Here is a 25,593-nt window from a genome sequence, read left to right on the forward strand (position 1 = left end):
CGGCGGGCGTGACGAACGACACAAAAAAGACGAACGACACAAAAAAGACGAACGACACAAAAAACCCTCTCTTCTATTGTGAAAAGTAAGAAGGGACGGAGTGGATCTTTTCTGAGCCGTCTTTGTCAAGGTTGAAAGGAGCGATAAAGTTTGCCTGTCTTGGCTCCGTGTTGTTGTTTCGTAGATATAGGCGCAACTCAACCATTTTTCTCACAATGAGATTGGCTGATGCCTTTATTCGCGGTGCGAAAGCTCAGGAAAATCGACTTTGTAACCAAAAAAAAAAAAACTTTCCACCTCCTAGAATCCACATTCTCTGTAAAAGTTTTCATGACCAAAAAAAAAAATATATTGACATAAAAATAAAAGCGGGTGTGCAGTGTGTGAAGGCCTTTTTAGACTCGGACTCCTGGTGACATTTATCACATCTCTATTGAACAGTATCCCAAAAATGTTACCCCCCCCCTTCTTCATTCTCCTCTCCCACATCTCGCTTGTCTCTCTGCCCATCTGCCCCACACACTGTTAATGAAAATGTGAGGTTATCTGCACTATATGAGGGAGAGGGAGGTTATCTCCGCTGCAAAGTGGTACAACTCATTTACATCACACTCCCCTGGCCAGGTAGATGAGGCAGTTAATTAAGTCGGTGTCAAGAGGAGCAAAGATTGCGTTTTGCTGCGTGTCGTCAGATAAACTGGGATCAGCCTGAGGGGGTGGTGGTGGTGGGGGGGTGGTGACGACATGATTTTAAGGCCTCAAAGAATCCACTAATGAAAGAAGTTTAATTAAGTCGTGCTCAGGCCACAGGGTGCCACATAAAGACACGTGTAGTGCTGGATGAATCACAGAGCAACACATTACTTGTATTAATACGTTTGATGGGGATCTCTGGTGGGGATGTTTAATTACCCAGCAACTGTTTCCCCACCTCCACACAGCAACTCATTTTCTGCATCATTTCAAATCACTCAATCACAGTTTACATGAGACATGAAAAAAAGACTATTAAAACCATTTCATTCATTTGTTTACATCATTGTCTTATCATTATTAATCCTTTGTACAATTTACAATCACAGTTTAACAGTACACATTTTTTTTGCCAGTAAAAAACTATTTTTATTATTTAGAGTATTATTGGTATTGTAACTAGTACTGCTAATAAAGTATTACAATATTACTTTTCACACAAGCTTTAACACAATGATTATTATACAGTAAAACTAAACATTTCTATCACACTATCCCTGTAAAAAGGAATTCTGACCAGTAATTATGAAGTATTAGGAAACTTGACCTTATAGGTCATTATAAAATGTGTTATTTTTTATTGTGTTATCATGAATACTTATGAGTGCTATTAACTATAATTATACAGATATATGAGCAGATTATAACTCATTACAGGTATGTTTATGATGTATTAAGGATATGGGCGTCATAGAAAGCGTGACTGAATGTTTCATTTTATCTGCAGCTACAGACCTGGCTCTGCCAAGTCGCTGATGGACCGGACAAAATCAAGGCTAATATGTTGAGCAGCTGCACCTCAAAAACGTGAAGATCAAGCAAAAACAGCTCGTTCAGCTCACACACATTCATCAGAATATATTTTTTGGGACACGTGCCCACCCAGAGCCATGTCGTGGTCCATCTCGCCCCTGCTTAGTTTTTTTTGGATGCTTGTTTTGTTGCTCGCTCGGGTTGGAGAAATTCAAAGTAGTGTGTTTAATATTCCCTGTGTACAATACTGTGTGAATTGTGACCTCACGATGGCACGGCTAGGCTGACTCTTGGAGGATGACTTCATATTGTTATGTTTGTAAGCTTGAATTGGATCCGTTTTTCAGGAACCGTGGACTGCAATGTTTGTTTTGTGTAGGTGCAGCGCTGTCCGCAGTACTGAAACGGAGCGGAGGAGATCAATACACAGACAGATGGAACACGTCACTTAGCTCGGTTTCTTGACCTGCTTCTTCTTAATGTTTGTTAAAGTAACTATGAGGAACTGTCATTTTGTTGTTTGTTGGTTTAAGCGTGAGTGTTTCCGAGCACCAGAGTCCCTTTAGAAAACCTCATTCTACTGCAGGGGGCATCTGACAGTCTGTCCCACTCAGTCCTGGTTCTCCCTGGCCTCCCTTCCCTTCAGCTGGCCCAGCAATACGGCCTGGCCCTCCAGCAGTGTGGCGTCGGTCTTACACGGAGACTGTTTCATATCCAGTTAAAAGTTCCTCACAGTAACTTTGAGAGATAGAGAGAGAGAGCAGCAAACCACAAACAACTGTTACAACATGCCTCACCCGTAACATATTAGCGCTCTCTGCTAGTTCTACATTCTCGTATGAGTGCTCTGATTAATAACTGCATTATTTGATTTTGCAACAGTAGCTTCAAACCCCCCCCCCACACACACAACATTTTTAACTGGATTTGCAGACACATAATAAAGATGAAACAAGATATGGCACGAGTTATGATGGCATGGTGGTGAGTTTCAGTCATGTTGACTGGTCCAACGGCAGTATTGTGGCGATAGTAAAAAGGGAGCCAATACCAAACAGCCCGGTTCGGCATGACGACATTGGTGCAGAGTTTGCGAGGCTCTCCGACGACCCTCTATCAGAGATGTGGGGTGGGATCGACTTATCATTTACTCAATATTGATCATTTGTATCCTTCTTTTTATGAACGGCAAAAAGGTACAAGCGGCAGGGAATGAGGGATAGTGGTTGGCTGAGTGCTACAGCTGTGATGGAGGGCAATGACTAAACTGTTTGATAACATGTTGGATGATTTATGATGCCTTGTGATGATGCTGTTTGGGCAGTCTCATCGCCAGCCTATTTCCTGCCCCCCCCAGCATTGTTACTGGGCCACTGACTGACCCACTCTAATACCAGACCCACTCACAGATAATAAGGCCTCGTTCAGATGAAACCAACAGATTAACGCTTCATAATTGGTCAAAGAGATGCATAACAGATTTTGTTATCAAAGTAAAGATATCAGAACAGCTTAATCAGAGCTGATCCCCCTTCTACAGATAACACTGATGCCTCTCTAATTGAAAAGCGCTCTCCTTTTGTCATTTAATAATCCCACTCTTCTTTGGTTGCGTGGAATTATAGAATCAAGTGGTGCCAGGCAGTGCCTCAGACATGCTCATGAATACCAGCAGGTTTAGTTTATGGTCTCAATCTCTAGTTTCAAGTCTTCTTCAACACAGCATGATGTTCATTTAGTAAATGATGGTCCATTTAGAGCAGGGGCTGAAGCCCCCCTAAAATGTTCTTCAGCCCCCCCAAATAATTTGGCATTATTGGCTAAAAATTGGCTTTTTTTTTTTTTGGTGATGTCATTAAATTAAACTATTGTTTCTCACATGGACAAGTTATTTATAACTTTAACATGCTATATATGTGGGTGCGTTCTGGTTTGAATGTTTTCTCCCCCTTCAAATTACAATCCAATAGCCTATCATCATACTTAACGATATAAACTCCGGTCACTAGGACCTTGGGGAGGCTGCTGAGTGCATGTTTTTTTTTCCATTGAATGGTATATTTGATACTGAACTAGTTCATCTTTATCTCAGTGATAGTGTCCAAATGAGCATAAAATATCACTGGCATGTAAAAACTACACGGACAACAAAATAGATGTAAATGTTGATCAAAATCTTATTCCCTTCTGCTCATAATAAAACAAGTAAACAACTCAAAAGTTGACACTGTCAGCTCCATTCTCCATCCATTGTGTGCGGTCCCTTCAAGAATTAGGATTTGGGAGTGACGCGGATATGAAAGCTAGTTTATCCATCTTTCCTTTACAAGCAGGAAAATTATTTCTCTCTTTATTTGAGAAAAGTTCATATTTGTGTTGTCAAATTTCACTATGACCCTGAAATTCGGTCTCTTGTGTTATCATATACTGAATGCAAGCAAAACTACAGAGCAAAATCACACTCTTTCTGATTGAACCAATCTATGAACTGTCTGAAACAATGGATATCCGCGGCCCCAAAAAAATTTGTGCAAACATGACACTCCCCTTGGGGCTAAGCCCCCCCTTTCTTTGAATCCTAGAAACGCCCCTGATTTAGAGTCAAACAGACCATAAAGCAGGGGATGCTTTAGGTGATTGTGATTGACAGGTTGCTGCCACGGGGTTGTCTAGTCTGGGAGTTGTCCGTGTTTTCGTCTTAGAACTTTAACCATTTTACAGTGTGTTTCCATTTCATGAAAGTTAATTGTAACATTTTGGTCACCTAAAAATGTCTTGTTCAGTGCTCGGTTGTACTTAACGTGACCCTCTCGTGTCACTTCTGGCTCCAAAAAAACAAGAGGGCGACAGCCAAAAACCAAGATGGTGTCTGCCAAAATACCAAACTCGAGGCTTCATAACTGCAGTCCACAAACCAATGGGTGACGCCACGGTGACTCCGTCCACTTCTTATTCACAGTCTGGATTTTTCCATTTGATTTTGGATTATTATGGCCTCTGAATTATTCCTAAAGTCAAACCCAAGAAGAAGAAACCCATGGTGAGGTGCCCTTTTATTACCACGGAAGAAGCGCTGATGCTGTAGAGGAGTGAGTTACAATAACCAAGGCACCCATTAGAAGGATTCTAAGGCTGTCTAACGTTTTATGAGCAGCAGCCTCCATGGTGTGCATATCCATTCGAACTCTGCTAGATACTTCTTTGATCCAGCTTTTCCTTTTCTTTTTATATCGGTTCTTATCAAGCTAAGGAATACAGGCTAGTGGACACGAACACTGTGAACCTGAGAAGAGTTATCTCCGCTGAGATTCCACTTTTCATCAGCGGTAACACCTCACAGAACACCCAACCTGAAGGGCTGTACTGTGAAGTGTGAAGAGTGTGCGAGTTCCTGGATGGGGCCGGCTCAGGGGCTATTGGAGATGAAGGCATATCTGGAAATGTATCCCAATCACAGACTTTTCTCCCACTATGGGTGTAAGTTCACATTAATGTCGAAAGAAACAGTTGGCAGATGTCGTAGGAATCATTTTCCATATAATGTGAAACTTGCGTGGCCATTGTGATCAACAATATGATCCATGCGATCAAGGATATTGAAACCTGCAACAGGCTCAGCCGTTGCTGACTGTTTGACGTTTGATTCAACATGTTACAAGTGATGCGTCGTGTTTCAGATACTGTAGATGTCCATCCTGTCCTTCCTCATAATGAGCAGGCACTACTTTCTCTGAATGGACCGTTTATTCATTTAAATCTCCTTTACCTCACAGGTTGATAGCGGTTTGATTCTGTTTCGACAAAATTTTTCTTTTTTTATTCTGAAAAGAAAGTTAGCATGTAACGAGTTATTGACATGTTTTGCTGGTTTACGTAGGAACATGCAGGGAAATGAGGAGTGACTTTTGGCAGGATATCATGCGAACCCGTTGTACGAGGATACGTTGTGTTGGTCGTCTTTAGGCCTCTGAAGAAAATGAAAAAGATTAGGTTGCGTTTATGACAGAGGTGCCAAAAATAATCTTGGAGAACGGTAGAGGGGGATAAAGTTATGTTGTTTATGTTCATTGTGCACCATTACTTTATACTTTTTCTATATTAAGCAGTTCCTCTACAATCTTAGCTGATGTGATTGAAGTGACTGAGATAGAAAACTATCCTTCAAATTCACCATATTTGTCATACTTGAACCACAACAGAATAATGCAACTGAATGGAACATTATTTTACGTTTTTTTTGTCAGAGAGTATTTAAAATTGCAAATGTATATTTCCACTGTGTTTCACTGTGGCCAGCAGGGGGGCAGCAGCCTACTCAGCATCCATGCTAATGCACAATCTCTTCTGCAAATCTGAAAAAAACTTGATAAAGACAAAACCATTTTCTTGTCTTATTTGGAAATCAAAGTTTGTGAGGATACCCTTCTCTTTGTTCTTTGGCTCCGTCACAGTGTGTTTCTCTTTACTCTGTGTAACTCAGGCTGTATTCCAGTCTGGAGCCTTTTTTCCCCTCTGCAGACAAATCCAATTTGTTCTATTTATCAAACCTGTGGCTGAGGCTGTAATAATGCACCTATTGATCTCAAGGTTGGGTATAAGCAGGTGTGTGTGTGCGCGCAATCAGCTTGGGGTTCAGATCAACAAATGTTCATTACTTTTGCCCCTTCCCCTCAGCAGACACACAACACCAGATAGCTAGCATTCATCACGGCACGCCTGCAGGGTGGTGGAGAAATACTCCATCTCTGCTCTGTGTGTGTGTGTGTGTGTGTGTGTGTGTGTGTGTGACAACTAACGTAATAACTCCAAAGCATTTAGCTGACAGGATGCGTACGCATTTAGTTAGTTTATAACAAAAAAGATTTTAAAAAGTTAAATTAACATTACAATAACAAAAATGAACCATTGACAAATGATTGATCATTAATCTATATTTAAATGTTTACATTCAGATGCTTTGCAAAGTATTTATTAATCATTAACAATGTGTTATCAGTGTAATGTTTAAGGAGGTTTCAGGTATAAAACTATTTTGCTAATCATTAACAAATTCTCAATACAGTATATAAAATGTTATAATGTGAGCAACAATAAACTCTTACAATAACATTATCAAGCTAGACAAAGTGCTTCTGGTTGGTGATTTTAATCTGCATATCAATGATGCCACAGACTGCAGTGCCACTGAGTTTCTCAATATTACTGAATCTTTTAATTTCACGCAACATGTTTCTGGCGCCACTCACAGGGGTGGTCACACCTTGGACCTTGTGTTCTCCCTGGGTCTTGATATTGATAATACCTGTTGTGAGGACCTACTGATCAGTGACCATAAATGTATTTTCTTTGATCTTTCTGTAAATGCTGACCCCTTGTGTCTGAAACAAACATTCCACTCCCGCATTATTACTCAGAGTACAGCTGATCAGTTCTCTATGCACTTCTGCTGCGATAGCAACACAAATCTCAATGATGTTGACCTCTTGATACAGTCTTTTAATGAACATTGCACCACTTTGCTGGATAAAGTGGCACCTCTTAAGGAAAGGACTAGGGCTGCCTACAACACTTCTCCGTGGATGACAGACGCTGTCTGCAGCCTGAGACGGAAGTGTCGCAGGACAGAGCGGCTCTGGAAAGCCATTGGGCTAGAAGTGCATCGCTCATATCTCAAAGACCTCAGAGTTTTCTTTAATACTGGAGTAAAGGAAGCTAGAACTGCTTATTTTGCCAACTTAATCTCTTCCTCAAAGAGAAATCCCAAGATTTTGTTTGACACAATTAAGAGAATTGTTTCACCGTCTCTCTCTACATTGCCATGCTGTTCTGTTGACGATTGCAACAAATTCCTTACATATTTTAATGATAAGGTAACAGCTATTAGGTCTAGCATTCAGCCTGGGATTGTTCATCTACATGTAGCTCCTCGCAATCTCCTACTGTTCTGGACTCTTGCCAGCCTATCAGCCTTCAAGACCTGATGGACTTAATTAACAAAACAAAGCCATCATCTTGTCCTCTCGATATAATACCGACCTCTCTATTTAAGAAAGTTTTGCTAATTATTGGCCCTGCAGTAACATCTATTGTCAATTCCTCATTGTCTTCAGGAATTGTCCCTTCCTATTTTAAACATGCCACTATCCAGCCCATATTAAAGAAACCGAACTTAGATCCAGCTTTGCCCATGAACTACAGGCCCATATCAAAACTGCCTTTCCTGTACAAAATTTTAGAGAAAGTGGTGGCCAAACAACTTACTGCTGCACTGGAGAGGCACAACATGTACGACGAATTCCAGTCTGGGTTTCGCAGACAACACTCTACTGAAACCACTCTCCTGAGGGTTTCAAATGACATTCTCATGTGTTCTGATGCAGGTGACTGCTCTGTGCTAGTTCTTCTGGACCTCAGTTCTGCATTCGACACTGTAGACCATAACATCCTGATTAAGAGGCTACGTGATTGGGTTGGCATATCTGGCATAGCGTTAGACTGGTTCACGTCTTACCTCAATGACAGAAGTTTCAATGTCTCTGTGGGTGATTTTGTGTCTGTTACCTCTCCACTGTCTTGTGGCGTACCGCAGGGCTCGGTTCTGGGGCCTCTGTTATTTTCCCTTTGTCTGTTACCTTTGGGACCGATTATAAAAAGTTATAATGTGTCCTATCATTTATATGCAGATGATATCTGACTCCATCTGTCATTCAAACCCAACGAGGCATTCACATTAACTAGGCTGCTGGACTGTGTCAATGCCATCAGAGACTGGACGGCAGAAAACAGCCTACAACTCAACGACTCTAAAACGGAGGTCCTAGTTATTGCTCCAGATGAGTTTGTCCCCATGATCAGGCAGAGTATTGGTCCACTCTCCTCTGCTGCCCATTGCAACCTGCGCAATCTAGGGATCTTCTTCGATCGATCCATGTCGTTTGACCCCCATGTTAAGCAGCTGTCCAGATCATGTTTCTTCCATCTAAGAAATATCAGTAAACTGAGATCTGTAGTATCAACACCTGAATTAGAGATGATCATACACACATTTATCTCTTCTCGCATCGACTACTGTAACTCACTTTTCACATCACTCAGTGTATCTGCTCTTAACCATCTGCAGGTAATCCAAAACGCTGCCGCCAGATTACTCACCAGGACAAATCGACAGTCTCACATCACCCCCGTACTCCGATCTCTCCACTGGCTCCCTACAGCATCTAGGATACACTTCAAAATTCTCACCATCACTTACAGAGCACTTCACAGTCAGGCTCCTACTTATGTAGCTGATCTACTTCACCCATATTCACCCGCCCGCACTCTCAGGTCAAACGCTCTAGGTCTTCTGTCAGTCCCACGCACACGATTTAAGACCCGTGGTGACCGAGCCTTTGAGGCAGTGGCGCCGAGGCTGTGGAATGCTCTGCCTGCAACTCTACGCCTCGCAGATACTGTGAATACTTTTAAAAAACAGCTCAAAACCCACCTTTTTAGGCTGGCGTTTGAGTAAAAACCCATGTCCTAGACCTGCTCTTAAAATGTTTTAATTTTTATTATTTTATTTTTTATTTTATTTTTCTCTGTATATGTAATTTATTGACCCTAGGGTCACATTGTGTTTTTTATGCTTTTAAATTTCTGCTCTGTTAAAGCACTTTGTGATGTTATGTCTGTGAAAAGCGCTCTATAAATAAATTTCATTCATTCATAAATAAGTAAATAGTATTAATAATGTCATTGTTTTTTAACAGTAAATTAACTGAACTAACTGAACTAAATTTACTACATTTTATTTACTATAAGTTTACCTTTTCTTAATGATGCCTATTATAAAGTGTTACCTGCGCCTCTCTGTCTGGCTTCAGGGTGTTCATGTACTTAAGCAGACTCATCTAGTGAGACACCCGCCGGGTGATCTACAGGGGTTTTCCCTTTACTGTTATTTCCAGATCGGTTCGGGTTAAAACTAAGAACATGCTGGTCGTGTATTAATATGCGTTTATAAAGCATATATTAACATAGTCCCTAACATTAGTGCATATCTAAATCATTATATAAATGCATGAATGATGTACATCTAAATAAGTTCTTAATCATTTACTTACACTTTATAAAATATGTTAGTAATCATCTACAACTCCTTAATAATTGGTTTGTAATATATATAATTCTTCATTTACAAATGGGGAATCCATCATTTATAAAGTATGAAAACACAATCATGAAACACATAATAGACGGGCTTATTAATCAAGAATAAAACATTTATAACTGTTATGAATTGCATACTAATGAGTGTTAATGTAGGAACAATGCTTTATAAAGGATGAATTAAGTGTTTACTCATACTTAACTACACGCTATGAAGCATTATTTATTATAAAGTGTTACCATTACCTTTGTTTCGCATCTATGAAATGGCCCAAAATGATCTCTTTAAATGTACAGCCGAACTGAACTTTTTGAAGAGGGCACAGTTATTATAGAATTTGTGGTTTCGAGTCGGCAAACAGATATTGTGTCGGCGGTCCGGTCGGGTTGACGGGAGCGACCCTCCGCCTCCCCATCACTGCCCAGATCCATCATCTTACTCAGCCTACCAGTTTTATCATCAGCCACCACCACCAGAGTCTGGACTCCATGGGGGGGGGGGGGGATTCATCCTGCTGCTGCTCAGAGCAGATGCCTTTCCATTAGAAAGCTCCCCGAAGAGTCTGAGCCCCAAAGATTACCATCGCGTCGTCTGTTAAAATAAACAATTACCTTTTCTTCATTCACAACCGTCTGATGCCACACAGGACGCACGAGATTGGAACTTTAACTATCAATTATTTATTGATGTATTCGGTTACATTTTTCATTGATAATCTCCTGTTTTTTTGTCAGCATTGAAGCCCCATGCATATGTGTCCATGCACACAGTATTTATTCCTATCCCATTAGTGTGTATGACCACATGTGTCCATGTGTAGATGGCGACACAATTATCCTTCACCTACAGTTGTCCCCAGTAAACCGCCCCGACGCTGTTATTCGTCAATCTCTTCCCCCTTCAACGGGACAATCAATCCAAGTGTATGTAACGACTTGTTTCACTGAGGGGGGAAAAAAGGAAAAGACGCGGCCTCGTTCCGACTCGCCGTCCTTCACACCTCCATGAATCTCACAGATACAGCTGTGTCACAAATCTCCCATCAGCCACGAAGAGTGACATCATGGAGGAATAGCTGTCCACTGATGATGTATGTGACAACACAGGAAAGAGATGCCAGAGAGGAATGCTTTGGAGTGCGTGTTAATCAGTTCACTAAGATACAAGGGTGAAAAATAAAATGTCTGATGGGACTGAATGGGACTCAATAACGCCCTGTCTTTGCTCTGAAATAATGTCTATACCCAGAAACTCAGCCTTTAGGAGGATTAAACCCTGTTAAAGTCAACTTTTGGTATTTTCAACGTGGGGGCTATTGTCATAGGTTCTTGGGAAACAGATTTGCAGTCGATTGGAGCATGGAGTGCTTTCCAAAAAAATTAAATTTAACAGAAATAATATTGAATACTTGTCTTTAATCCAACTTAAAATAAATACAGAAGGTCTTTCCTGGAAGTCTCTGTAGCTGCTGTAGTGATCTATATAGCAGAGCTAGATGAGTTCCAAGGTTAGCACTGTCAACATGGCTTGCTGTTGGCCATTGGCGCAAATTTACAGGTAAAAGTTTTTCAAACTTGCACTCGAAGCCAAAAAGTGATGTACTGCGCCCAAACGAGCGAAACCCCCGACTACAAACTCATTGGCATGGATAGAATTTGCTGTTTTAAATGGTATTGTGACCAAAATAACATTCCCGTACAATAAAACTGCATTGTCAATGACGTTTCGAAGGAAACTTATACATTATACATTAACCACGAATACATTTCTCATTATAATCTACGGAAGTCTGCATAGGGTGGATGTGGATGTGGATGGGTGGTCAAGACAGGACTTTCAGTGAATGGTTAAGAGTGAATGGTGACCCCCCTTTTTTATTTTATTTTAATTTACTTTTTTTTCACTTTTATGTCTATTTGTTTGTTTGTTTTTTGTCATTAACGATGTTTTGTCGCGTTTTTTGTTCAGTGTAACAGCAACTGAAAAAAAAGAAAAAAAGAAAAAACAAAAGACAAGACTTTCACCCAGGAAACCGCTGTTCAAGTCTACAATATTTTGAATTTGGATTGAAACTAAGTACTAATACTTTTTGGATGCTTGCTTTTACAGTATGAATGTAAGACCTTGAATTACTAGAATGCTATTGTGGATTTGGGTTTCCAGTGGCTTTTAGTTTTGTGTGCATGATATGCAATTTGCAAATGCAAGAAGCAATGCTTGAATTAGAACATAAAAAAGGTAATGGTACTCTTAACCGTAGCAACTGCACAGCATGTGGCTTTCATCGCTATATTATAAATACCAGTTTGAATAGTGTACATTCCCTTTTTATTTATTCATGTAGTTATTTTTTTGTATTAGTACTTTTATTATGTGCAGGATATGGCTTATGCAATGGCTCCCAAACTGTGGGGCGCAGAGCCATTGCAGCAGATATCAAACTCAGCTGCTACTAATAACAGGCAGCCTAGCAGAGACAGAAGGCAGTCTAGGAAGAGGAAGAACGGGGCAATCAGGCCGGCAATCAACGGCTGAAACAGAAAGAGCCCCACAGCAACATTACGCACCAGTTTGAATTCATTTGAATGGAAGTTTTAAAATGGTCGGGATGTGTAAGGATGTCTCTTTTGGTGAGGATTCTTTCTTTCTGGCGTTGTTTGTTGGGAGAGCTAAGACAGGAGAAATGGAGGAGGGAGAATGGAGCAACTGTTGCCATGACAAAACCATGATAGGCTGATCAAGCTGGTGTCGGCGTCCGTTTATGGGTATTAGAGCTTTGGAGCTTGAGAAGCTGGCCATCTGGTTTGTTTTTATTGACCAAATGAATCAAATGTTTGAGACTGAGCATTGTTGATCAGTTGGTCAAACACTTTGTTTAGGCTTTTCTAATGCGACTTCTGCTTGTGCCAAAAAAAGGTCTGTCCTCACTCAGTAAAGGCAAAGAAAGGGATTTTAATTGGTGTAGCATATTTCATTACAGGTCAACTCAATGTGCCCTCCGAAAGGTATCAATAAAATGGAACAGATGTGACACAGTTGTGACAGATCTCAGGTCGGCATGCGGTTTGTTCCAGAGAACTGGACCAAAGTACCAAAAAGTTACTGTACCATCGTCAGTGAGCAGCTCACTAATGCTCTGGGAGCCAATGAAGTGATCTAAGGTAGGCTGGAGTAACATGTTGGGCTTTTTTCTGTATGCTTGAAGGCTCTGGTTAGATAAACTTGATTCTTCATAAAGGCAGAATGCCATTTCGCACAGAATGCTAATATTACACCACAATAGGTGTCATACTTTCGGAATAAGGTTTTTTGAGCTGTCGCACCCCGAATGACGGCAATCACGTTTTGTGGAACGGACCTACACTCATGAGGTGTACAAATCAACAACATGGAGGCTCTATGGTCTGAACCAAGATGACAAACCAGACCAAACTCCCTCCTTCCTTTCTTACCTTGTACATTAAAAGCCCTCGTCATTTACACTGCGTAACTGTTTACCATTGAAAGGCAACTCAATAGAATAGCTTGCTGTAGTGTAGACTATCCAACAGTCTTTTTCAGACGGACTGCCAGATCCTGATCCTGGCAGTTGGTCCTCTGTCTGCATTAATCTATTCAAACGTTTCTTAAGTGTTGCAGCTGTCGCAAATTCGCATAGCTTTTGGTATGAATATTTTTAATGTGAAATACTAGTGAGTATTTTCGTTTCTTTGTCACGTCGCCTGGTTTGTAAAGGCCTTTAGGTGTCTGGATGGGTCAACAAAGCGTCTAATGTGACACTGACAATGGCGATTGTGGTTTGAATCCCAACTTTGTTGTCATTGTTAAATGAAGCCCATCTCTGCCTGACCTTAAAGAGTTACTCCTCCATGTTTATTAATCCTGGTTACCCATCCAACGAGTGTTGACAACATGCTTTTTCCCACACCCTGTGTAGCTGTGAAGTAGGATAGCACTATAATACCTGACTGCATCACAGCTGGGTGTGCTGGGTCACAGGTTCAAGATATTTCCACCCTTCAACCCATAGAGACCGGTGCAGCAATGTTTGTCCTCCTTCTAAAATCTATTGTGAAGTCACTCTTGGCATATGCATAGTGGAAGACACAGGGCCCGTATCTGTCAAGCCCTCTCACAACCACCCCTAGGAATATAAGTAAAAGTGAACATAGGACTAAAAAACCCACCTACCTCGGAGAGTTACCGAGGCACCTTCCTGCACTGACTATCAGCGAGGTGATAGATTAATCCTAGAGACGGTGAGGTGTCGTTGTTCTGTCACACTCTCAGCCGCACTGTAGAAGATATGATAATGTGGTGAAGTTTTCTGACAAGCACTGTGTGGAGTATTGGAAAAGGGTAGAAATGCAGAAAATAGCACTTTATGTGTCGATGTCATGTGTGCTGTTTAATATTTCATATCCAAAAGGTACAATATGAAAATGTACCAATAAGCCATTGACTTAGTACTTCAAGTAGACATCAAATGATCCCTATCAGCACATATGTGTACAGTCCTTGTAGTAGTTTGGCATCTTGCACAAATCCTGCAGTATTGCACATGCAGAGAGGATGTTGACGACACTCTGTGGGCTCGTTTTGTAATGTAATGTAATTGAAGTGTAGCAGTTTCAAGTTTCAAAGAAAGTAGCCTCATCATGCTGGTGTCAATCTTTTGTGGACTAATGTGCAATTTTGGTCAATTCTGGTTGAGACAACAAACACAGGACCTTTACTCAGGGGACCGCTGTTCATGTCCCAAGTTTTTTTTACTAATGACGTTGTGTCAAGTGACACTTCGCCCGTAGCTTATGTTTCTCTACATGCATATTTATTTTTATTAAATCCTACTTTATTTTATTGTTTAAAACCTTAATGCCACCATTTCACAGCGTGAACTATGACGTAACCACTTCTCGACTTTAACCTTGTGTGACATGTTAACCGCGACGTTTCACAACATTAACCACGTGTTTCAATGCTAACCGTGACCACTTCACGACATTAACCTTGTGTTACAATGTTAACCGCAAGCATTTCCCAACGATAACCACGCACAAACCTGCAGCCTCAAAATACTACGCAACCGGCACTACAGACGCTGGGGGCTTCTGCCCAAGCAGCATATCATGAGAAATAGGGCTGAGATACCGTCGAATGTGCTCAGACTTGTCAAAATGTACATTCATCTTTATTTCACGGTGGGTTGTCTTTCAGTAATTTATTTACCATTTTCTGCTGTCAGAAGGTACCAAAACTATCTGAAATGTGTGCTGATGACGGATGAGAAAGCTGTATTTTAGAATAGTTGCTGGGCTGACTCATTCCACCAGAATGAATACACAGAAGTCCCTGTGGGCCTGCTGAAGGTGTCCCCCATCACTTTACCAAACAAGGGTCGAAGGGAAGGTCTCGGGTACACGGTAGCTCAGTCCCGCCGTGACTTTCTTCATGAGTTTGACGTGATGAACGTTCTCCGTTCCCCCTCCCAGGTTTCCAGTTTGAAGGGTTGAACGTAGCGCTGATGAGATTTATCACGCCTGGCTAATGCTGCCAATGCTCAATGTGTCTTCTTACTTTCTTTCTCTCTCCAGCCATTTGGAGGAGGTGGTGTTCGACTGCGGCTGTGAGATCCGCTGGCTGCAGCTATGGCAACAGAGAGGAGAGGCGTGGCTGAGCAGCCAACAGTTGTACTGTGCTGACGGCGACACCAAGATACTGCTGCAGGATATGAACATTAGCAGTTGTGGTGAGTTGAGAGTGCACAGACACACACACACACACACCTGGGAATTCTAACTGCTGATTATGATTTTTGTGTTGGAGCTGATTAAATCATTTTTCAATAAATCACACCCAAAATGAAAGCAAAACCAACAATGACTGACTTTGGCTCTCAGCTGGTTCCCACTGGAGCCTTGAATCTTCAGAAATTACTCAAAAAGTATTGTTTCTGTGGCTATGGATCGAATGATATATTCCCTCTCCGTCTCTCAGACATGCCAGACATCAGCGTCAGCCACAGCAACCTCACTGTTGTCGAGGGTGACCGAGTGACGGCGATCTGCAATGGCTCTGGATCCCCGTTACCCGAGGTGGACTGGCCCGTGAATGGCTTGCACTCCATAAATGCACAAGAGGTAAAGGAGGACACACACACACGCACACACCAAGGCAAACACCCAGCCAGACTTGTGTTGTGTTGTATTTTACATGTGATACTCGCAAGCTGCTGGCAGTAACCGATGTGTCTGTCGACATCAATCATTGACACGCTTTTCAGCAGAAACACACATGGTACAGCAAGTGTCAAGGTCTTATATTATTAATGCGCTTCAGCTCGTTAGAGCGTGAGATCATGGAGGACAGAATAGCAGTTTTGTCTTCCATTGCATCCATGACTTCCACCATCTCGACTTCCATACAGTGCTATTGTTACTACAGAGACACTGTCTACTGAATATGAACCGGTCTAGGGGTGACCCCCGCTTCAAGAGCCTGATTCAACTGCCAGTCTCAGTCATCACTATCAGAGCGCTGGCTAGATACATTTTATAATTCATGAACAATTCTCTAATGGAAATGGAATTAGGGCCAAAAGTTCCACTTACAACCATGAAAAGCAAGTTAAGCTAACAAAACTGTGCATGTCGCTCTGTTTTCAGCCCTACAGACAGCTCTGCATCCACACATGCACGTATATGTGCTGTCCATTGTTCTGAAACAACAGCCAAGCGATAGTCACTACAGTTCATAAAATCCAATATCAACACTTAAACACACACAGTTGGTTTGTGTTCCCATATTGACGAACCAATCAATATAAGAAACACTGTAAAAGTAGCTAATGTAAGCAATTCAAATGCTGTGAGTGCAGGGTTAACAGTGGGGCTACGACCTTGTTGCCATTCTACACTCGTACAATCGTGCCCGTTCTGTCCTCTCATCCCTTCCAGGCCAGAGTCTACGACAACAACAGCATCCACTCCATCAACATAACGCTGGTCAATGTGAGTCGAGAAGACAACAACTTCCTGCTGACCTGCACCGCCACCAACATCGTGGGCATGACCAACGCTTCCGTCCAGCTAACTGTTCACTGTGAGTACGCACGCACACACACACACACACACACACACACACACACACAGGGCTCTTCTGTTGTCTTTGCTCTAACGTCTTCCATTTAATGGTGACTCTAGGAAAACACTTATTAGTGTTATCATAGCGGTCAACACGCCCATCCGTCATGATTACGGCGCATACACATGTGACCTACAAAGGGAGCTTGTTTGTGTGAATGGGTCTGATTAATTATCCTGTCACATGGCAAATTAAAAAGGCCACAACAAGCTGCGCGCCTATAGTTCATCATAAAGGAAAATGCATGCACCTGCCAGTTGAATGCACAGTTGAGTCTCATTACAGCTGATGATATCCTGATTATTCATTTAACCTTTAGAATGGCATTTTTTATTATATTATTATACTACATTCTTATATTCTAAGTCATTGTATTTATTTGTTTAGTTGTCAGCACTCATTAGCTTGACTTCAATAGCTTACATTTGGCTTTACGTGAGCACTTTCTGCCAATTTAACAGAAATAATTCTTCATTGCACTTCTTTCAAAAGCAATTGTCATTACTTATTACTCACAATACTCTCTGACGTCCCTATTGTCTGTGTGGCTCTCACTGCCAACAGGTGACTTTTGTTGTTGCTCAGTATTTTCTAAAACAGCTGGTCACTGTTGTTTTCATCAAAGGTTTCTCAAACAAGAGTATATAGTCCATTTGTTGGGGACTAGCGGATTAATCTACATTCAGTGCTCTAATGAGTATGTGTGGCAGCAGGGTGGCATATGCAGGATTGAGTCAGAATAAACTACAGTGTGTGCTCATGGTAATGAAGACATTTCACCTAGTACCACTGTGATGAATGCACAATATTACCAGATACATTCACTGATTGGTTTGGCCTGCACATGGGATTTGATGAGAATAAGAGAGTTTCTATGTGGAGGGTAACAGTTGCTCTCCTACTCAAACATGAGGCACCTGAGTTTAAATGTTAAAGGGCCAGTGTGCAGCATTTAAGGGGGTTTGCAGAAATGGAATATAGTATGAATAAATGTGTTTTCTTTAGTATATAATTGCTTGACAATAACAATCATTGTGTCTTAGTTACCTTAGAATGAGCCGTTGATATCTACATACAGGCGTTTTCACATCAGGTTGCCATAGTTCTCCTAAAGCTTGACACACGGGAGAAGTTTCCGTTGGTTGCAATCTGCCACCTCACCACCGGATGGCGCCAAATCCTACACACGGGCCTTTTCAGGTGCTTTTTCTGTCAGGTATTCATTTCTTCATAGCTTTCTAAATGCAGTGTTACATCTTGTTGATGATCGTAGATTAAGCTGAGCGAGTCATCCACCAGGCTTTTACAAAATAGCATCAACCTAATACAGTCCCAGCCCTATTGGTCACTCCAGCAACAGCATTGACATCCATGTCAGCCAAAGTTTCATGCACCCTGTTTTGGATTTAAGACAAATTGTGAGTAACAATCATGATTTCAACTGATGAGGTTTCTACGTCACATAACAAATTGCAGATAAATTCCACTAGAATATGGTACAAGCAACAGTGGAATCATCACAAATGCTCCTATGGTTATTACACAATAATGGCAGGGACCCGACAAGCCTGTGCATGATAATGTATCACTCACGGATGCACAAATCTATTCTCAGGGCGAGCTCCACCCGCGCATCATGCATATATCTCGCTACACCCAGAGGCTTGAATTTAAAAACACGGGGCCGTTGAGGAAACAAGTTTGAGTTGCTCTGGACTGGAAACTTGTTTTTTGCGGGTAAGCAACGAGAGCCAAAACTGTGACCACTGCCGTCATAAGCTCACTGCATTTGATTATTGAACTTTTCCCTCGTGTAGCCCTGGTAACTATTTGAAGCTCCGGTAGTTTTAATGGCAGGACCGGCAGGACAGATGACTCAGAGCACAACATATTCATCACATTACAGCCATGCGTCTCTTTGTGCATCTGGACACAGTTGGATTGTTTATTGATTCATGAGACGTGCAGTGGGTATACGTGTAATGATACAGCAACAGGGATGCAGTCAATAGGGATGAGAAATGAGCTGTGAGGCATAAATACAATATGTATGCCGGCCGCCGGTAAACATTAAATGAGAAGAAGAAAAAACCGAGAGTGAAACGGCGCCCACGATCAGCAGGACGACTGACTATTTGTGTTTATTATTTAAACCAGTTAACTTGACTTCTTCTTCCTTTCGCCTTCAAATCCAAAATGTTGCCGCAGTTTGTTTTCTCTGCGACTAACTCCGCAATGTCTCGTCACCCCAAAAAACACTTTCTAGTAAACAAACACAACATGTGAAAAGCAGACAGGGCTTATATTGCATAATGAGTTCATATTTTCTTCCGCTAACATTAGATATTAACTCAGCTAACAGCCATATTTAGCATTGCGATTAGTTTAAAAGATCGTTCGCCAATGTTTGTCTTCAACAAAGTGAATTTGCTTCGGATTTATAGAGAAAGGGCTCAACATTTACTTCTACTACTTAAGAATCGGTCATAATCTGTGTTCAAGTTCAAATCTCCCATTGGAGTTAATAGACTCAGGGCCTGCCGCTAGTCTCCTAAAAAGGGCGGGGCAGTAGCAAAACCCACGTGACGCAAATACAGGGACCTGACTCTCAGCGGGCCGCCTCCTTTCTGAACCATCCTTCTTATTACTGATACAACACAAGCTGGATTTAACGCTGTGACGCTGGCCACACAGGTTGCTGATGTAGGTTACTTGTTAAATTGCCAAACAAACACTTGATCAATTGATTGGGTAAATAATCGGCAGATTATTATATAATTAGAACTAGTCACAGCCCCTCCTGAAACCCAACCTGGTTCAGTGCGGAACAAATTGTCGGTTAGACACATACAGAAAGAGACCAAAGGAAATCCACAGTAAGTGATATTTATGGAAGTCCGTCCGGTGACAGTTTGAGTTTCTGTTTGTGCCAAAAGAGGGACGCTATGTCTTGAATTGGCAAAGGTTTCTGGTGTTTCTCCATCTAATTACGTTGCCCCTGTTATCACACATTCCCTCGCTGTTGCATATTGTCTCCGTCTGCCTTCTGTTAATGACATTTTCCAGCTCGTCCTTTGGCTGGTTTCGTGTCTTGCTGACAGTAGTTACGTTTTTCATTTGACATTCCAAAAAAAACAAGCTATCTACCGTCACTTTAGGCTATCACACGGCTGCCTGGATTCGGTGATCCGAGCTGCTGACGGAACGTCGTCTTGGGGTTTTCTTGTAGAGTTGCTCTCTCTCGCTACTTATTTGTTTTAAAAATATCCCTCATTGGTATATCCTTTGTCTAACTCTTTGCTAACGCGAATGGACCTCACAGCTGACCCCCGTGCTTGGTCCTCACTGCCTCTATATGAGTGCCGTTAATCAGCCCACTCAGTTCTCCTCAGACATCAAGCACACGGCTAGCTGCCATAGTTACATCCCATTCATCCACGTCCCGGGCTTGCGGCCAATGTTGTCCCATTCATCGATTCACCGGAGAACAGCGCTTCAGCAGAGGTGGACTCCTTCTGACTGGAAATAACGGATAATAATTACAGCAATGCATCCTGCGGAATAAAATGATGCGTTGACTGGTAAAGGCCACGCTGCATGTAGTCCGAAAAACTAATCGTGATAAATGACTGACATCATTGCAATGACTTGATTTTATGTTCAAAACATGACAAATACATGCTGCAAACAGAGTTGAGTGGCAGACTGATTTGTTTTTTTAAATGTTATTTGGCACAACCAAATGCACCAAACATGGATACAAACATTAAGCAGAGTCAGAGTGACATTAAAGGGGCTGTGTGCATACAAATGGAATCAAAGCTGTTTTCATTATTATCAATACAAAGCTCCCATGTGTGCAAATTGAAAAATGCCCCCACCATCTGCGACTATGGTCTGGAAGCAACATATGGACTGCACTCATTTTCATCAAAATGATCTCATTGTTTCATGCATGTGTAAGGGGTTTTTTCTGCGAGTTTGCAAAAGGTTCCCCGACATGAGAAGTTGTGAGATACCTGAACACTGCAGCACGGGAAGGAGCTACTTGTTGTTTAGTTTGTCTTGTGTAGCATACAGGGACTACAACTGCTATTCGTTTTGCAACCCTGTGTTGTACAATAAATGAACTTTGAACCTTGAGATGACGAGATATTGGCTTGTACCGATTGGTGATCAGAGCGTATATATCACAGATTGTTTTTTCTTAGGCCAATGTTAAGGTGCTCTAACAAACTTACTTTAAATCTTTGTTCTGCGCTCCATAACGCTCCGTAATTAACGTTATGGATATGGCTGTATTGACCGTCTTTTTTTTACCACAGCAGATAATGCATTTTTAGAAGGCTAAACTCCAACGTATAAGGATTGAAGCAGAATGTTTCGTTACATAAAAACATTTTCGCTACCTGGTGATCGGTTCAACTCTCAGCAATCTCGAGTAGCCACGATTGGACGTTATGAAAATAGAAACAATTGTTCAACCCTCATATCATATAAAAAATTTATGAAAACCGTCGAACCTGATAGCAAGATTTCAATGAACTTTACTCTGGATGTTAACGATCTTTAAAAGTTGGCTTTTCTTAAGAATTAGGTGACCCCTGACCTTTCCTCTAGCACCATCAATTTCCACACAAAATATTACAATCCAACTGCCCACAAATCATGAAACAGTATCAATTTCTTGTTCCAGGGTTGATAGAACCTTTCCATATTTCATATCTCGTGACCTTTCCTCAAGCACCACCCTCAGCAGAAACTTCAATCTTTTTCCACTTATGGTACTGTGTGTTCAAATGTGAGAGGCTAATGCATATAAAGCCTTTGCAAAGGATAACAATGGACCTGTATAGGCTCTTGGTGGAGCAAATTTAATTGTTCGTGCAACCTCAAGACATTTTAACTTGATCTCTAATTCATGAATGCACAAAGAAGAAATGGAGAGGGGTCTAACAGAAAGTACATGCAGAGGACCCATGTCGGTGTGTGCAGTGAGTGCTGGCTATACAGCCAAAACACGACAGTAGGTAACATTATATTGGCGACTAAAATACGCATTGGAAAAACAACTCCAGTGGTCAAATTCCTATGATAACCTGACACAAAACTTTGCATTGCGTCCTCAGCAAGACCAGGCTCTTTTGGTTTGTTTTCTATCAAAGACAATAGCATTGTGGCGTGCAGTTAATACCGCAGCCCCTAGCGTGGCATTAGTCTTGCTAATTATTCTTACTGGATGATTATTAACACCCAAGGGTGCTTTCATCCAGAGCTCTTTTTACTCTCTTATGCATATACTGTATGTCAGACATATACTCTACAAATCGTTTTGAGCATCTGGAGCTTGTGAAACTCATCCCAGCAACTCTGATGATGTATTATCTTGTGTGTGTGTGTGTGTGTGTGTGTGTGTGTGTGTGTGTGTGTGTGTGTGTACACTTGAGAGGATGAATTCCATTTGTGGTGGAATGTCTATTAACAGCGATCGTCTTTCTCTGGTGCCGGTTTTGAATTTCTCACCACGGGCTGTGGAAAGACGATGACACTGTTTGCAGCCGGCCGCAAAATTGTGTTTGCATTTGGAAAACGTTTTGTCTGTCAACAGAGAGAAACACGAGAGCAGGAACACACACACACGCTCACACACTCCGAATCGATCGGAACAGATTGTGATGAGACGATCATATTAAAATGATAATCAAGGTCTCTCCCATTCTCTATCACTCTCCCATTTCCTCCCTCTTTCTTTCATGTGCTGCGACAATACATCCAGTGTAATGACCGACAATATAAGCTTCACTAGTAGTGCACGTACACTGAAATACTTTCATGTCGTCCTTTGTTTCAATGACAAAGTGGAGTGCTCATCTGCCCTCTGCTCTCTTTGGTCTCTTCAGTTCCTCCCTCCATCGTGAAGCTGAAAGAGCCCGAACGCCGCCATGACACCTGCATAGAGTTCACTGTTCGAGGGTCGCCCCACCCGACGTTGCAGTGGTTCTACAGAGACAAGGTGCGTTTGTTCCAACCGTCAGTGTGTCACCAAAGCACGATCCAATCAATCTATTGTGCATAGTATATTGTCTAAATTATGTTATATTTCATGGCTGCTTTTTCTAAGCAATCATTCGTTTACCTGAAAAGAATGAACAGTTTGGCATGAAATGCACCTTGGAGAAACAAAAGGATGTATTTAACAATGGAACCGCACAATTGATTTGAAATATATCTATAACCACAGTACATTAATTTACAAGGTGTATTTATTGATCATCGTGTCTTACAGGCTGATGACGTGTTTTGTATAGCTGTCAGATAAATGGGTGCCAGTTGATTAAAGGTTTCAATATTTCTCTCTGAAATGAAGTGGATTAGAAGTTGTGCGGACATGATCTTTGGTTTAACCAGCCGCCCACACCAACGACCGCAGGTTTATGGTGCTGCAGATCAACGGTGGCGAGATTGAATTAAACAATACATTTGTGCTGGAATTAGCAGGAAGAGAGCTAATAAATGTTAGCTGTTAGCTTAGCATAGCAACCAGTGGGCAGAAAAATCCTCCTTGGCTAAATAACGGAGCTAGCAGCCAGACGAAGGCATTGAGTTACATTATGACGTGTTCACGCTTTGTTCAGTAAAAATGAGTTTTAGGCAAAAGCAAATTATAATATAATCATGATGTGTTCAAGCTGTTTGAAACAGATGTTTTCACAGCAATATTTAATGGATGACATAGCTGCCAGACAGTGGCCGAAATCAAAGCTGCAGGCACCAGCATCTGGTGTCGGGCTTCATGACTTGATGTCACCGTTCATTTGTTCTGTCACTGCCCTTTCAGGAAGTATCCCACACTGAGTATGTGCGTCCTGATATGGATATTTACCAGGACTACATAGAGGGCTGCCTGACCTTTAAGAACCCAACGCACCACAACAATGGCAACTACACTCTGACGGCCAGCAACTACCTGGGAGTGGCCACCAGTAGCGTGTACGGGCACTTCCTCGACAAGCCCTTTGATGGTGAGTTGGGACCTTGAGGGCCATGTTGAGTCTCTGTTGCATTGTTGAAGAAAAACTAATCGGCAACAGAGAACTATCTGCACCTGTTCCTCTCAACTGAAACCATCAGAACAGAACCATCAGTCCTTTAGTGATGACTGCTGTTGACATGCTAACACACCATGGCAGTACACAGCTGTTTCACATTGTGGCTTTGTGTTTGACCTGTTGGCTGTAAAACCTAAAATCACAGTATTAAATAAACAATGATCATGATACAGTCTGCAAGCTGCCGTTTTGCTTTCCTTCTCATTCTATAGATATCTGTTATATGCTTACATGCAGCTACTGTAAAAAGTTCCAACTTCTTTTAGATTTTCACTCTGTTGGAATACGGAACCATTAAGCGTTTTCTCGCATATCCCTTCCCCACTTAATTTTCGCCCAAATTCAAGGTTGCCAGCTGTCTCCACAAACACACAATCCATTGATTGGAGTATACGTGCCTGTGTACCTATGTACTGCTCAGATGTGTAGCACACACAAAACGTAACGTGAAGCCTTTAAACTGCTCGGTGGATGATAATCCAGTTCCAGATACAGTCAAGAGGCCTGTGCTGGCAATACTGTGAGTGGTGATCGGTCAAGCAGATGTGTCGTCACATCATAACAAGGACAACTGCAACAGACACAGAGGCTGGCTTTTAGCAGTAATGCAGATATGGAGCACAGGCACACAGAACAGGAGGACAAATGCATTAGAAAGAATGACGTTTCTATATATACAGTTAAGTAAAGACAAAGATGGGCCAATCTATGAATGGAGCAGTATGAAGTTGAAGATAGTCCTCATTTCCAAAATCGCACATATTGGCTTGAGTCACAAGAGCCTTCAGAAGATTTTCGGGTTGTCCGTCCTTCTGTCCGATCCATTCGCGTCCCCCTTGATTCGATTTTGTTGGTCAAATGTCGAGGTCACTGTGACATGTCATGTCCGTCCCCTTCTCGTGATTGGTTTAGCCCTAAGGTCGACGCGCGGTGTTAGCCTTTCCTCAGCAGCACCCTGGCTGCGTTCTACATTGCATGACGTGGTGACATGAAGCTTATATTTAGTCTAAGTGTGAATGAGATGCGGAGAACAAAGTTATATTTAGACCGGAGGTGACGGTCTCGTTGACGGTGTTATTTCTGGTGTTTTGCTCTTTTCACACCTTACACCCAATGCCCCGCCTCTAATCTAAACATTTGCTCCACTTAAACTATTTTCATCTCTGGGTTATGCTGTTCTCACGTACACTCAGATACCATACTTATCCTAGTCTGTGCAGCGTGTCTCACAGCGTCTTGTCTATCTGCTCTTTCATCTTCCACAGGCCCAGACACAGACTATGATTATGGTAAGTGCTTTTTTTTTTTTCAAAGAATCCCATTATGTTATCCTGGTTTAAATGTTCATGGTTGTCAAGAAGGAGTCAGCTCCTCAACATGACATCCTCTACATATGTAAATTTTACATTTTGTACAATTAGCTCAATATCGTTTATATGTCAAAAAACATGACTCGTGACCCGAAGAATTCCACAGACTGACAGATCTTGAAGGCATGAATTGGAGTCAGAATGTATAGTCCGCTCTATTTTAAATACAGGTTCTCCTATTAAATCGAATGCAATCCAATACGGCAGCTCAGCCATACATGCTACACCACTTCCACTGCTGCTAACCCTTATAATAAACTCAATACTTCTCTAAAACTCAACATTGTTATATTTGCAAATGCAGATCATATGT

The 25,593-nt window shown here is 41.7% G+C and overlaps 1 protein-coding gene across 1 annotated transcript in view; it reads left to right on the forward strand.

Annotated features, from left to right (window-relative positions):
• Window positions 1–25,593, forward strand: part of LOC142972024 (NT-3 growth factor receptor-like) — a 217,994-nt gene that overhangs the window by 100,841 nt on the left and 91,560 nt on the right. Inside the window, exons 5-10 of the mRNA XM_076112799.1 lie at window positions 15,253–15,407; window positions 15,656–15,798; window positions 16,615–16,759; window positions 22,702–22,814; window positions 23,640–23,823; window positions 25,176–25,199. Of these exons, the coding sequence (XP_075968914.1) occupies window positions 15,253–15,407; window positions 15,656–15,798; window positions 16,615–16,759; window positions 22,702–22,814; window positions 23,640–23,823; window positions 25,176–25,199 (764 nt within the window). The remainder of the gene's footprint in view (window positions 1–15,252; window positions 15,408–15,655; window positions 15,799–16,614; window positions 16,760–22,701; window positions 22,815–23,639; window positions 23,824–25,175; window positions 25,200–25,593) is intronic.

The sequence above is a fragment of the Anarhichas minor genome, unplaced genomic scaffold (assembly GCF_050575085.1).
Source record: "Anarhichas minor isolate MPS153535 unplaced genomic scaffold, ASM5057508v1 ptg000005l, whole genome shotgun sequence".
NCBI classification, from domain to species: Eukaryota; Metazoa; Chordata; class Actinopteri; order Perciformes; family Anarhichadidae; genus Anarhichas; species Anarhichas minor.